This window comes from Gossypium raimondii, chromosome 8, assembly GCF_025698545.1.
Source record: "Gossypium raimondii isolate GPD5lz chromosome 8, ASM2569854v1, whole genome shotgun sequence".
NCBI lineage: Eukaryota > Viridiplantae > Streptophyta > Magnoliopsida > Malvales > Malvaceae > Gossypium > Gossypium raimondii.
The window spans coordinates 39,484,225-39,500,160 of NC_068572.1; the positions used below are offsets into that span (position 1 = coordinate 39,484,225).

The 15,936-nt window shown below is 32.0% G+C and overlaps 1 protein-coding gene across 1 annotated transcript; it reads left to right on the plus strand.

Annotated features, from left to right (window-relative positions):
* The first annotated feature begins 12,986 nt into the window (after positions 1-12,986).
* On the plus strand, positions 12,987-14,051 carry LOC105791412 (brassinosteroid-responsive RING protein 1). Its single transcript, XM_012619477.2, has one exon. The coding sequence runs from the start codon at positions 13,178-13,180 to the stop codon at positions 13,676-13,678; it is 501 nt and encodes a 166-aa protein (XP_012474931.1). The 5' UTR covers positions 12,987-13,177; the 3' UTR covers positions 13,679-14,051.
* Positions 14,052-15,936: the final 1,885 nt, after the last annotated feature.

Consider the following 15,936-nt stretch of genomic DNA (forward strand, 5'->3'; position numbering starts at 1 on the left):
GGGTTCAATATTTTCAATAAACAATTAGCATTTGGCATAAATTTACTCTGAAAAATGGTGTTATATTTCTCATTGTAAGTTCATAGTTGTATTGACTTTGGCCTGCAATATGCACTACTTTGTTAGTAAGCAAAGTACAGGATGTTGTTGAACTTTGGCCTGCAATGCAACAGAAACCAAGAAGAAACCAAAGATGCGATCAAAGATCCAAGTTGAACCAGATAAGCAAAGATTTTGTTTATTTTGTTCATTTGTAACTTGATTTAGTTGCAATGTAATTTATACTTAAAGTTAGTAGGAGTAGTTGTTGATTTATGTTTGATGTTATAGTTGGTATGTCAACTACATTTTGTTTGTAATTCTATCTAGGCTTTAGTTATGTATTAGTGGGAGCAGTTATTCATTAGTTAACTGCCATATTTCATTGTAACATAAATGCTTCTCAAGTCAATGAAAAAGATCTGATTTTTGGAAATCAAATTCAGTTTTCTTCTTGTTCAAACTTCTTTGCATTCGTTTTTCTTTTTCTCCTTAGTTTTCTGCTAAAAAAACTGACACATGTAATCCGGACTACTTATGTATATGGCATATTGCTTATTCAAGTAATAAAGTTAATCTTTACATCATCCGAGTTACTTGCTTCTATTTCTTCCTCTGCTGTCAAAACCCCAACAGATGTGATTCTTAACTCTTCCCTTTAGCATTGATGACCAGCTCAAGGCTCGACATTGCACGTTCTACTTGGTGGCCATAGGCTATTTCAGTTACTAGCCAACGATTAGTTTTAGTTTTAAAGTTATTTGGTGCTAGCAATGTCTTGCATTGAGTTACTGATGACAAACATTTGAAATAACATGCATTAAGACCCTTATTCTAGAGCTGCTTTATTATTTTATCTTTCAATAATGTTTTATTTTTCTAAAGGCTCAATAATTTCAATAATCTTTCAATAATGAATTGAGCCCTATAATTAAATATATGATTAATTTTGAAATATTAAATAAAATAAATTTTGAATTTTCTCTAGTTTTAATTCATTTTAATTATTTATTATTAAAATAAATATAATTGTAATAATTTTAATCATTTATTAATTTTGTAATTGTTAAATAATTTTAAAAACTTCTATTATATATCATTTTAATCTAATGTCCTTAAAAGTCATTTTCTATTTTCACCTCACTGCACACAATTGCGTTTGAATCCAAACACACACTCTACCATTGTTTCTAATCTCACCGCTATAAGATCCAATCACACTTCTGATAACTAATCTCACATACCATTGTTTTTAACCTCACGAGCTAAAACACCGCCCATCCAAACTAAGCCTAAGGGTGAGTTTGGATGGGTGGTGCGTTTACCTGCAGTTAGTGTAAAAACAGTGGTGGTGGTGAGATTAGATACTGTAGCGTGAGACAATAAGTAAGCTAAACGCAACGCACCGTACCCAATCGCCCATCCAAACCCACCCTAAGTCTCCTAAAGTTTAAAGATAAAAACACTGGATAATCTTTCACAAAAAAATGAACTTGATTAGCTTTTAGCAGAGAAAAAAAAATGATAATGGTCTAGTTAGGATCAACCAACCAAGCCATGTAGGATCCAAGTAGAATAAGCTTGTTGTCCTTCCACTGCCAAGAGAGGTAGATATTCGCTGCTCTGTGAAACCAGCCTCATGCAGTACCCTCCACTCTAGGAGGCACGAAACCCAGAGTCTACATTCAAACCCCATGACTCAACTCTAAGCTTGGAACAGGCAAGCCAAAGTTAAACCTCAAGGAATCTGACTCGGAAGAATGAGCCTTTGTCCCACCACCTTATTGCTCCCGCTTGGGTTACAAGCTTGCGATACCAAGCTCGGCGAATAACGAGGAGATATGAATAATATATAAACAACTAAAACCTGTTCCGGTGGGGATTCATTTGTTTGAGGGCGTTTTTTTTTTCTTGTTGAGGTGATGACTTTGGGGAATTCTTGGAAGCTTAATTTGGAGATTTAAATAAAAGTTAAATGATATTCATTACATCTTTTATGAAGCAAAGCACCCTCGCTTCATGAATTTAATGAATTACAAGTTCTGTTTTTATACATTAACAACAACAACAACAAATTTCTCACAAGTCTCATTTATTTTTAAAAATATAATTTTTAAGAGGAAATGTTATGATATCAGTCATCATGGGTTGCGTGGAAGGATGTAATATTTGACAAAATAACATCAAAAGAATTCAATGTTGATGTGGGAAAGAAAGATGAACAGTTAAAAAAAGGGTAGGCATGACACTTGCAACTTACAATATCTATCATGTCAAGGTTGACAAAGGTGGACCTAAAAGTTCATTAAAGAGTACTAGGATACTTCATCATACAACCTATAATTTGTCATTTGTTGGGTTTTTTACAAAAATATTATAAAAAATAAAAATTTACCAAAATATTATAACTTTTTTTATTTACCAAAATATATATTTTTTATTTACCAAAATATATAAAAAACAAAAAATCAAAAAAAAATCGACCGATGTGATTTTTCTTGGTCACGCCAATGGGATTGGCGGCACCAAATGTGCCAAAACCATTGGCGGCTCCAATGGTGCCAATGCCATTGGCGGCACCAATGGTGCCATACTAATTGGCGGCACTACTCGTATTATAAATACGACCTCTGTCCAGCTGAAAAGAGAAAAATCAAAAGAAAAAGAAGAAGAAGAAGAGTTGCTGCGGAAAAGAAGAGAAAAAGAGAGAAAAAGAGGAAAAAAAGAAGGTATTTTTTAAAAAATAATTGATTATATTGTTGTTATTATAATCAATTTTTTGTAATATTTTTTGTTTTAGTTTAGTTATTAAGATTAATGAAACTCAAAATAATAGTATTAGTTAGTATTATTATTATTATTATTATTATTATTGTTGTTGTTGTTGTTGTTGTTGTTGTTGTTGTTGTTGTTAGTATTAAGATGTTATTAATGTATTAAGATGTAACTTAGTAATATTATTGTTAGCAAAAAACTAGTATTATTATTATGGTTACTTATTATTTTTATTTACTGAAAATAACTAGTTAGTAAAAAACTAGTATTATTATAGTTAGTTAGTTAGTTATTATTTTAGTAAAATTAATAATTTTAGTGTGTATTATTTTGAGTATAAAATTATTAATATTATTTTGAGTATAAAATTAATAATTTTAGCGTGTATTATTTTGTGTATTATTTTGAGTATAAAATTTTTTTTAAGTAATTTAGTTAGCGTTCGAGAATTTTTATGAGATTTTTTTTTGACAGATTAAATATTGAAGATGGATGCTAAGTTTCTTGTATGCGTTTATTTCGATGGAGTCATATTGACAACAAGTGTTGGATGTGTATTTGAATGTCGACAACAAATAGCAATGAGATTTAATAGAACTGTATCGTTCGATGAAATGAAGGCAATGATTAATGCAAAAATCCATAGACGTTGTGGGAGAAGGATATCAAAAATTTTCTACAAGTTTCCAGTTTCAACAAATCCGGTCAAATTCGTCGAAATGGAACTTGTAGACGACGAAGACGTGGAGACAATGATCGATCTCTACTGTGGGAATGGGAGTAAGAAGAATGCACCGATTCACTTATTTGCTGAGTTAGTCGGTGTGGAGCAAAATGCATCTGATGAAGAAGACGGGGCTGAAGAACCGCGGATGGTGGCTCCAATATCATACGTTGATAGTGAATCAACTATGGGTGGGATGGGTATCAACCTGAATATTACACCCGATTTTGACATGGTTGGTGGTGAAGAAGAAGGTGCCGGCGAAGAAGAAGGTGGTGGCGATCATTGGGATGAAGAGGTCGATAGTGACGCTGATCCCGATGTGGACGATGTACCTGATGATATTGACGCTGAAGATGTCAACAATGATGAAGGCGTTAACGCTTCTTCGGTCGGGGAGCAGATGCGGCGTATTGTGATACACAATAATCCTGGGCCACACATGTCGCTCATAGACCTTGACGCAGCGTATGTATCTGAGTTTCCAGAGTACCCTGAAATAGTTCATTCTCACGGGCTGGCCTTAACATCTGATGATGATGAGTTATTCATAGGCCAGAGATTCAGCTGTAAAGAAGAGTGCGTATATGCCATTAAATAGTACAGCATGAAGATATCGGTGGATTATAAAGTCTCCGTGTCTACTCCGACAATATATGTTGGGGAGTGTTGGAAGGCAGCGGAAGGCTGCAATTGGCAAGTACGAGCTGCATTCATTAGAAATTCTCAGATGTGGGAGATACGAAAATTTGTTGGTCCACATACATGCACATCAACACGTATGACAAAAGATCATGGAAAACTTGATTCGAAAACTATTTGTACGTGTATCATGCCAATGGTGAAGGACATGCCGACTATTAAAGTTTCGGTACTCATTGCAGAAATGGAAGCATAATTCCAGTATCGAGTCTCATATCAGAAGGCATGGATAGCTAAACAGATGGCGATGGAGCAACTGTATGAGGATTACGATTCGTCGTATAACGAGCTTCAAGGTTGGATACCTGCTATGCGGGAGTATGTAACGGGGACTATGATTGAGTTGCAGACAAGTCCATATTACGGCCCGGATGACCAGTTACAGCTGGCAAAAAAGATTTTCCATCGGATGTTCTGGACGTTCGATCCATATGTGCGGGCATTTCCCCACTGCAAGTCACTTGTGCAGGTGGATGGGACCTGGCTGTATGGAAAATATACACAAATACTGCTTCTTGCAGTTGCTCAAGACGGTAACAGAAACGTGCTCCCGATAGCATTTGCTATCGTAGATAAAGAGAACATGGAGTCTTGGGAATTCTTCCTCACAAATCTGCGGAGGTATGTTATTAGGAATGATAGCATTTGCATCATCTCCGATAGGGGAAGGGTTTAATTGCGCTATTAGGCGTTCCGGCAGCCGTGGAGATCCGCTCTTGCATTCGTCACATTGCGCCTAACTTCCATAAAGATTATAAGAATGCGATGGAAGAGACAAGTCGTGGCAATGGGTAAATGATAACCTTATCTTTTCAATATAAGTTGTAATGTTTGATGTTATCGACTTACTAGAACTTATTTTTCGTATGCAGTGTACGAGTTAGAGCCACATATTTTCCGGCAAAGAATGATCCGACTTAAGAGTGACATGGAGGGGCAGACAAACACATTTTTCCAACAATGGTTGCGCACAATGGAGCCGTGGCAGTGGGCTCAAAGTTTTGACGAGGGTTTTCGTTATGGCCACATGACCACAAACTTAGTCGAGGGGATCAACGCTGTCTTGTTGAAAACACGTCATCTTTCGATTGCATCGGTATTTTCGCTACTTTCTGGTGGCTACTTTGATGCCAAGAATGGGTCAGAGAAGTCGACCAGATTCAAAGGGACATGTGTTTGTCGAACATGTCCGAGATGCAATGGTCGAACCGCTTCGGTTGGCGAGGTCAATGAACGTGGAAATATATTCACGACGATCGGAAACGCTTTGATTATCGAGAACATCGATCGTCGACCTAGGTCCTACGGAGTTGATCTTCTAATGCAGGCAGTGCGAAAAGTGAAGTTCAAACACTTCGTTATCCCGCATGCGCATGTCGTCGCGTGTGCTAAAGTCAACCTTGATCTTTGAACAATATGTCGATGATGTGTACACGCTAGAGCGCACATTGCGTGTCTGGGAGAATGATTTCCCCGTCCTACGGGACCTATCTACGTGGAAGGTGCCGCCGATCACTTCTTTGTCATTTTACTTTTAATGCTATTTTCCTAAAATTTTAATTTCAAATTCCTAAGTAAATTTCATAAAAAATTCTCTAATCAACATACAATGTACATACCATTATTTTTTCATTAAATATATTTCATAAAATATATATGCTAAATAAAATTATAAAATAACTATAATGTACATAACATAAATTTTAAATACACAAATATTACAAAAAATTAAATTTATAAATAAAATTACCTTTTTTTCTTTTTTCCTTCCTTCCTTCTTCTTCTTCTTTTTTTTCTCTTCTCATTTCCTTTTCTTTCCTTCTTTCTTTCTTTTTCTTCTCTTTTCCTTTTCTTCTTCTTCTTTCTTTCTTTTTTTCTCTTCTCCTTTCCTTTTCTTTCCTTCTTTTTCTTTCTTTCCTCTCCTTTCTTTCTTTCCCTCTCCTTCTGCCCCCCCACCACCGACCCCCCTATTATTAACTGGTGCCGCCAATGGTATTGGCACCATTGGTGCCGCCAATCCCATTGGCGTGACCAGTAACTCGTCACATCGATCTGATTTTTTTTTTGCAGGTTTTTTTTGGGTTTTTTTGATATATTTTGGTAAATAAAAAATATATATATTTTGGTAAATAAAAAAAGTTATAATATTTTGGTAAATTTTTATTTTTTTATAATATTTTTGTAAAAAACCCGTCATAATACCCATAATTCCCAAGTCCCTATTGCAAAACAGTGGTGGCATCATTGTTCAACAGTTGAAAGAAAAGAAAAGAAAAAGAAAATGTGATTGTGTTTCCCATGTTCATTGTTTCATTCTTCAATAGTTCTTCAAAGCCCAGATGCAATACATTGATGGGTCAGCTGAGGTCGTCTCCAGTGTGGGTGGGCATATGCCAGAAATTAGATAACTTTGGGGACCCGACTCGGTGGGTAGGGAGCCATTGTAAAAGCTTTTAAATGAACTACAACTAGAACTACAACGTGGTATAACAGTGAAGCACAGTGCAGAAACTGTTGAAAAGCCAACAAATAGTACAACATACTTATCTGTTAACCACATTCCATCTTTTTTCATCAAACAGTGTTTTTGGAGGGTACAGACAGTCAGATATGCTTCATTTCTTTACTATCCTTTCGTATCTTTCATGTCTTAATTAAATATATATTAATAAATATAGCTGTGTTGATATTTTTTTAATTATGATCTGATGCAGGCTTAATGCATTGTAATTGTTCATGCTTATCTTTAGTAGTTTGGCAACTTGTTTAAAAGAGTGCTATGCGAGCTCATCCCTCTGTCGTCACTCAAATGTATACCACTTGAAACATGCCTAAGTTATTTCTTCTTTCTTCTTTTTTACTTAATTAACATAGCCAGTACAAATGTCAATTAATTAATTAATAATCTTAATTTATAAATAATTAAACATTCTCTAAGTCCCCACTCAAATTTTCCATGAAAATAATTCTTAAATTTTAATGGTTGTGATCCTCAATTTAAAGACACATTTTTAGGGTTTGCATTTTGCAATAATTTTAACTGTACACAGTTGTCAGAAAAAAAGAAGGAAAATCTATCATGGATTGTTGAATTATGAATGTGAATGTGATTGCATATATAGTTGGATGAACTCTGGTAGGAAGCATGGCACATGTATGCATGTTTATATATATATATATATATATATATATATATATATAAAGATTATTCATTACAATAACACATCGATATAAATACGATCGAATTTAAATTAGTTTAATAACTAAAATAAAAATTTGGATTAAAAATATACCATAATATTTACACGGTAAAATTCAAACTTGAACACTTTAAAATTTTAAGATGTCAATTTTACTATTCCAACCAAAATTTCATCAATTACTCTAATTCTATTTTTAAGATTATTAAGATAGTAATATATTTATTTAATGTATTTGTAAGATAGTAATATATTTATTTAATGTATTACAAATAATGAATAAAATTATGAGTGTTTATGTTTAACATAATGTTTTTATTAAAATATATTAATCTATACTATTATTAAGTTCTTCATTAATTTGGTATCATAAATTTAGTCTAACACTAATTCACTTAGAAAAATATTTAAAATCATTCATTTTAAAAATAACAAAATTACTTTTATCCTTTTATATTTCTATATAAAATTTATAAAAAAAGAAGAAATACACACATAATGAAACTTGCTCAAGGGTCAGTTATCTATCTAAGTCAAGTACCTACTCAAAATTTGGGATGGTTTAGACAAAATGTAATTAAGCTTAAAAATGATTTAGACATAAAAATTAAGCATGTTTAAAATATGAGTCAAACTTGAGCTTCAAAACTTGAACCCAATCTATTTTCAAGTTTATAATTTTTTTTCATTTATTTTTCTTATATGTAACTTATATTATATAAAATATTAAATATATTATACTATATTAATGTAAATATTAAAATTTATTAGATTATTTATGTTTATGAATCGAATAAAAGAAATATATATAATAATAGTAAAATATTATAGATGAGCCTAAATAGATTTAAGTTAGCTATTAACAAATATAAGCAGGTTTGAGCAAAATTTGATACTCATATTTTGAGTTAGGTTGTGAGCTTAGACAACCATATATGATATTAGTACCATACATAGGCGCTACCCGAACTCGACTAATGAGCACCTCCACCTAGAACATCAAAATCCCTAAAATCTCAACTCTACCATTTCAACTATGATGAATTAATTTTTTACATTATTTTTTATAAATATACTTTTTACATAAAAAAATATTTTAACATCTCGTAATCTAGTTAAGTTTAAAAGGTTTCTTATGGTAGGGTTGATAATAAAAAGACCCAATCAAACTGAAAATCGACTCAAATCAGGGAATTTAAACGGTTTATGGAAAACAAGTTCAAAAATCATGGTTACCCAAAATTGAGATGAACTATTTTTATTTAATTTTAAATTTTTATGATATAGAAATAAATATTTTATATTTAAAATAATGGAAATAATTTAAAATTTTAGAAATATTAATAAAAAAATCTTAAAATTTTCTCAAATAATATATAAAAGTAATAAAATAAAACAAGTAAATCTAAAAATAAAATAAAGATAAAGAACCAAATTGAATTATAATATATGGCTTACTATATTTAAAAACAAAAATGTATATAATATAAAATCCTTTTAAAAGTAAAAATAGGTTGTGAAAGAAAGAAAAGATGATTAATGGTTTTAATTTCCCGAAACAAGGGGAAAAGGACATACGGAAAAGAAGCCACGTGGTGGTCGTCAGTCCATATCGCCAATGATGAACATGCTTTCACATGTCACATGTCAATTTAAGCATGACCCAGAAAGTACACCTTTTTTTTCTCTGCAATTGTCTTTATAATGCAAGTTGCTGTTAATTGTCTGCTTAAATATCCTTTGTTCACTTCAGTTTCTCCTTTATTACATTATTAGGATTTGAATTGTTAGAGACAAATTCTGACATCTAAAGTTGGAATGCAGACATGTTTTGATACCCAGTTCCATCTTACGATGCAACTCCTGATAGTGATATTACATATATTAATTGGGGGAGGGGGTTAAGATGAGTCAGAATCTGAGAGCTAATCGCCTACAAAAAACATGGGTTTTGGGCTAAGTATGGGGGCAGAATCAGAGAACAGAATAAAACAGCTGCAAAACATAGGAGTGGACAAAATTATTAAGTAAGATGAGAGGGCAAGTGGGATGATAACATTTGCCTTAACAACATTTGTACAGTAGTAGAGTAAGAGTTAAAAAGAGATATTGGTTGGATTTAGCTGGCCTGCCCTACCTCTGTTAATATGTTCCTAATCACGACAAATGCCAGAAGGCCTTTTTCAGTCCCATCCCATCTCATCCCATGCATGTATACATATATATGTGTGTGTGTGTGCCTGTTTTGCTTTTCATCTTTCAAAACATACTTGGACTTGCGATTTAACTACGAAAACTCTTTCTTTGGTAAGGTACTTGATTAAAGATTGAAGAATCCTTGTACTAAAATTTAAAACAACAGTGAACAATTAAATAGAAAGGAGGCAAAAATATCAATTACTGACATTGAGATAAAAGAAGAGCAGAGAGACAAGGAGGGGCAGTTATGATAATATTTAAAGGAAGAATCTTGAGATTCCCGTTGGGAGTGGATGGCATGGAGACAGAGACAAGGAATGAGACAAAGGTAGTGGAGGTGACTGGTGAGATCGAGCTCCGCTCGGTCGGGTGGGTGGGTGAGTGAGTGAGTGGGGTTGCCCGCCACATATGGGGTGAGCTATTGGGTGGGCCAACGCTTGTCGTGGCTGTATAGGGCATTTGTCAGAGGGAGATTGGCATTTTAGGCCGATACCAGCAGCATGGACCGACGGACGGATGCATCCACAATAATAATTTTTAGCCATATTCTCATGCCCCCTCCCCTCCTCTATCAGTTGCCTGCAGCTCTAGTCATGCCTCGTTAACCAGACACCCTCTTCTCCACTTCCTCTACCCTTCCACGGACTTGTTAGATATCAATTTTTTTTTTATAACTAACTAAGTAAAATTATTCAGAAGATATGTGTGAGATCTTTTTCATGCATTAACAAATAGATTTTGATAATTATAGGTATATAATAGCATGTAAGAATCATGTGGGTTGGATTGAGATGATGATTATATATATATTCACACTGATTAATACAATAATCTTAACTTACATTAACTAATTAATTAAGTCGAGGGTGGATTATAGGACAAAAAAGAAAAAAAAAAAGTGATTGAAGAGACGAATGGTACCTAGAAACTTTGTCACAAATCATTCGGGAAAAGGCCATTTCATTTGATGCGTTAGTGGGACAAATGACACACCATTTGATGTGTCAACCCCACACGCCATGTCCATACATAATTTTTCTTTTATTCCGTTTATATATAATATAATTATAATTTTTAATACATTTATGTGTTCATATTATAATTACTTTTTGTACCGTTTTCTTCATTGGCGTTGTGGGGGCATCACCAAGATGATTGGCGGAACCAAGAACCCTCTTTATGTATAGGGCATTTCACCACCATAGCTCTTTTTTCCTTTTCCTTTTTCTTTTTTTCCCTTTATGACCCATTTCTTGATAATTGAGAATCCGTAGTTTTCGTTGCTATATGATGATTGATGGAGTTATTCACACATGCAAGTTTCGAACATAACATGTGGAAGGGGTGAAGGGGACAATGGTTGAATTTTGAATTTTTTTATGAAACGATATATTAACTTTAGGTTAAATACATAGAAAATAATCTAACATATACATGCTACTTAAATTTTATTAAAAATATAAAATCTTATTATATATTCTAAAATCTTATAATTGGTTAAAATCTATAATAGCATCATAAAAAGAAAAACACATTTCTTCTCTCATTTATGGATATCATAAAAGAATCTCGACTTTATCAATAAAACCTTAATATAAAAAATAGATAAGTTCATGGGTCAAACTATCCATCTAAATTTGCTCGAAGGCCTGTTCAAAATTTAGGAATGTTTGCACAAAGATATTAGACTTGGAGAAAAAAATTAGACATGCTTAAAATATAGGCCGAACTCGGGCTCATTCAAGGCCCGAGCCCGTCCCACTCTAACTCATTTCCTAATTTTACAATATATTATATTATATAATTTATAACACGCAAAATTAAGTCTATAGTAACATGTCATACTATAATGTAAACTTTAAAAAATTTTAAATTGTCTATATATAAAATTCTAAGAAATGAAAAAAAATATAAAATTAAGAATAATATAAATATTTTCAATAAAAAAAATTTAGATGGACATAAAATGGGGTTGAGTTAGTCATTTACAAAAAATAGGTGGGTTTGAGCAAAATTTTAGGTTCATATTTGAAGCTAGACCGAACTTGAGACAATATAAAATGTGCTAATATCGTGCTTAGCTGTTAATGAGCACCTCTAATCAAGAAAGAGACCCACAATTTTTAATTCTCAAATTCAAATCTCAATATGGGTAGATTTTATAATTTCAACTATTAATATAATTGTACCTTGTAATTGAAAAGAAAAACCAACTTTAATTACTCGTGTAATTTGGTGTTAAAATCATCAGTAACTTTGAAATCTCTGAATCAATCTTTCAAATAGATTTGGATTAGTCTACATAATCATGTAATGCATGGGTTGATAAGGTGTATTATTCAAATATTAAGTTAACTAAAATTTTTAGAATATAATATTATTATAGTTTTAAAAATATAGAAAATTGTGCTTCTTATTTTCATATAAATAATTTATTGCATGACTGCAACAATGAATTTTGTTAATATAAGGAAAATATATATATATTAGACAATAATTTTGGTTGCACAATTTAATTGATTTTGCAATATCCTTAATGAATAATAATGAACGTTGATAAATGTATTTGGGATTTGAATAAGACATATCTTGCTCGAATATGTTATCAGAATAGGTAAGAAGTGTTTATTTGAGTTAATTTGAAGTAATCAATTCTAATACTATGAAAAGTTTAAAGTAATAATAAATTGTTAGCTCGAATGATTAACTTGAAATCGCCAAGCAAAGAAAAAATTAGATAAAAGTACCGTGAAGTCTCTTAGGGGTTAGATTGTATTTTGCTCTATTCACTCAAAAAATAGATAAATTAATTTTGGATACTATACCAACCCTTTCAGAAAGACTAATATCAATTTATGTGGACCACCCTATTTCACCATTTGATATTTATACTGCCTATTTCATTCACTTAAGAATTAGGTTTCATTTTAGCCCTCTCAAAATTCATTTTTTATTTTTATTTTAGTATGCTTTAACATTCATTATTCTATGGAATCCTATTCTTTTTATTTAGATTCAAATGGTATGAATTCCAAAAACTTATATAATTATTAAAAAAATTATAATTTAATATTTATATATAATTAACTTCAAATTCTTTTTTGAAAGGTACCTTTCTACTGGACTTGTTATTATTTGCTTTCCGGTTTTTTTAGTCACAGTTACAATTAATACATATGTATTAGGCCAAAAATAAAAGTATGCCCTAATGAAGTCACAAGAATCTGTCAACTTTATGATAAAAGCAAGGGTGGTTGGCAGTGCGGTTTGAATTTTAGGTTTGGTCATTTCATTTTACCCACTCTTATCTATTATTATCATTTCGGAATTTTTATTCATTGTCTGTGAAAACAAAAAATAAACAAAAGCTTACAAAGATGAATCCAAAATATTCTTTTATGGTTGAAGTGAGCTTCTTTGAGTTGGAATATCTCTATATATACTCACTCCAACTCTCTCCATCTCTTCCCATTTTATCTACCACTCAAGTCCGAAACCATAGCTTATCTCACATTGTTTCTAAAGTTAGAACAAAAACATGGGTTTCCCAGTAGCCTACTCAGAGCTTCTTCTTCCAAGATTGCTTCTCCACACGCTTTCTCTCCTTGCTTACCTTCGCAAATTCATTTCCATTCTCTTCCTCTATTTGGGTCTCCCCGATTTCCTCGAACCCGACATTCCTTGGCGCGAATACGCCCCTGAAACCCACCACGCTTCCGCCGCCCCCGTCTCTGCTCTCCTCATCCGGGAACTCCTACCCGTCGTCAAGTTCTCCGACCTCGTCGACCCGCCGGAGAGCTGCGCCGTGTGCTTGTACGACTTCGAAGGGCAGGATGAGATCAGGCGGCTGACTAACTGCCGCCATATTTTCCATCGGAGCTGTTTGGACCGTTGGATGGGGTATGATCAGAAAACGTGTCCGCTTTGTAGAACAAGTTTTGTTCCTGATGATATGCAACAAACGTTTAATGAGAGGCTGTGGGCTGCCTCTGGGATCCCTGAAGTCTTTGGTGATTATTCTCAAATTACTGCTTTGTAGTTATACCTGTCTGCTTCCCAACAAAAAAAAAAAGAGGCTTTTTTGTTTATCATCTTATAAGGAGTTGGTTTGTATATATACATGAAAATCCGGGAAATTGCCGCAATGAAAAAAAAAAAAAAAAAAAAGAGGAAAAGAAAATTTTAGCTATTCAACGCAGAGTTGTTATATTTTTGCAAACTAATTTCTTTTTGGAGTGGATTTTGATAGTTCTTGCTTCTTCTTTTTCTTTTTTTGTATATGATAATGGTAGTTAAGGTATGGAATTGATGCTAAATGATTTGGAATTGAGGGTTTGGACAAAGTTTTGGTGTTTGGGGGTTGTTTTAAACTCCCCCACTTGATAATACATTTACGATTAATATTGTGTGGATTTCATTGTTTTCTTCACCTGTTTCCCTCCTCCTTTCTTTAGATGCATTTTTGGAATTGATAGCAAAAAGCTAAGATTAATGAAATGTCTGTTAAAAAATCCAATCAATTGGATTCTCTTCTTTCCATTTACTTGAAAACAAGCAACAACTTCAAAAGTTGGTGTCAATCTCCAAATTAAAGAAGTGGATACATAGCTTTACTCCTTTTTCTTTCTTTTATATCACCCAAGTCTTCTGTTAAAAATTCCATGCGTAGATAGTAAATGTTATATGTGTTTTGTTTAATAAATGTAAAGTTATTTCTTGGAATATTATTATATTATTATGTTTGATTTATTTGGTAGGAATATAAGATTTTATCGAGGGTAAAATATAAATTTAGTCACTTAAGTATTGTTTAACTTTATGTGTTGATCATCAAACTTTAAAAGTTATAATATGACCACTTATGTTATCAAAAGCATTATATGATTACTAAAAGTTATTTTGGTTGTTAAAACCATTAATTACCATTAACATTGTACAGATAAATTAACCTGACACATTGTATCATCATTTTTGACGAAAATTTTAGATTAAATTGCATAACTAATTCCTATTTTTTTTATTTCGAGAAATCTAAATCTTTATCTCTTCTTTTCTTTAACTTTAACTTTCTCTTTCCTTGTCCCTTTTTCTTTACAAAAGATTTTAGAAGGCAAGGATGTTGCGAGGATATTGAAAGAAATTGGCTGAGATAAAAGAAAAAGGAAAAAACTGAAAGGTTTTAAGTAAACAAGTAATTTTTCTTTTTCTTTTTACCTAACAACTAATCTTATAATTTGTGTGATGTTGGTCAAATATTAAATTCTTACTTAATGGTCTTAAACTAATTGTGTAATTTATTTCTCTGCTTCTCAAATATTTTGTAAAGAAAAGGAAGTTAAAATAAAATAAAATAAAAAGAATTAAATTACTCAAAAGTGGAGGGACTAGTTGAGCAATCTAATCTAAAGTTTTTGTCCGAAATGATAATATAATGTGCCATGTTAGCTTTTCATTACATCATTAATGATGGTTAGTAACTTAGTTACTAAAATGTAACAAATCTATAACGTGATTGATCTTATTGTAACTTTTGATAATGTTAGTGACCATATCGTAACGCTTTTAAATTTCGTGACAAAACATAATTTAAAGCATGCACTAAATTGTATATTTTGCTTCTTTCTTTTTATTTATTATTACTATACAAAATGTTGAAATTTATAATATTTTATTTTAAGCATCTCTCTAGTAATTTATTCTATATCTTATTTCTCAAATTAATCAAATAGGAAAAGAGGGATAGGCAACTAAAACTTCTTTTTAATCAAAGTGACAACGAAAGAAAGAAGATGACAAAATAGTGTAATCTCTTGAACTTTATTGATAGGCCTCAAAGGTATATATATATATATATATATATATCTATACAATAATAGTTACGTAGGAATCAAATTGTTAAAATATAATTTCCCATAATAATATCCTATAATATCCCATTAGGAATCAAATTGCTAAGAAATAATATCCCATAATATTTTGTAATATCTCATTAGGAATCAAATTGCTAAAAGATAATATCCCATAATAATATATTAACACCCCCTCAAGTTGGAGCATGCAGATCATAAATGCCCAACTTGTTGAGAAATATTCAAATTGCAATTTACCAAGTGCCTTTGTAAAAATGTTAGCCAACTAAATGGAGGTCGGAACATAAGAAGTGTATTCAACCCATCTTGGATTGTATCCCTAATAAAATGACAATCCATTTCAATATGTTTAGTATGCTCATGAAATACGAGATTTTTTGCAATATGCAACACAAATTGCAGATTGAATATCACAAAATAAAAGGAT

Bases quoted from the DNA above. Each gene is read 5' to 3' on its own strand.
- LOC105791412 (XM_012619477.2), top strand. From the start codon at position 13,178: ATGGGTTTCCCAGTAGCCTACTCAGAGCTTCTTCTTCCAAGATTGCTT.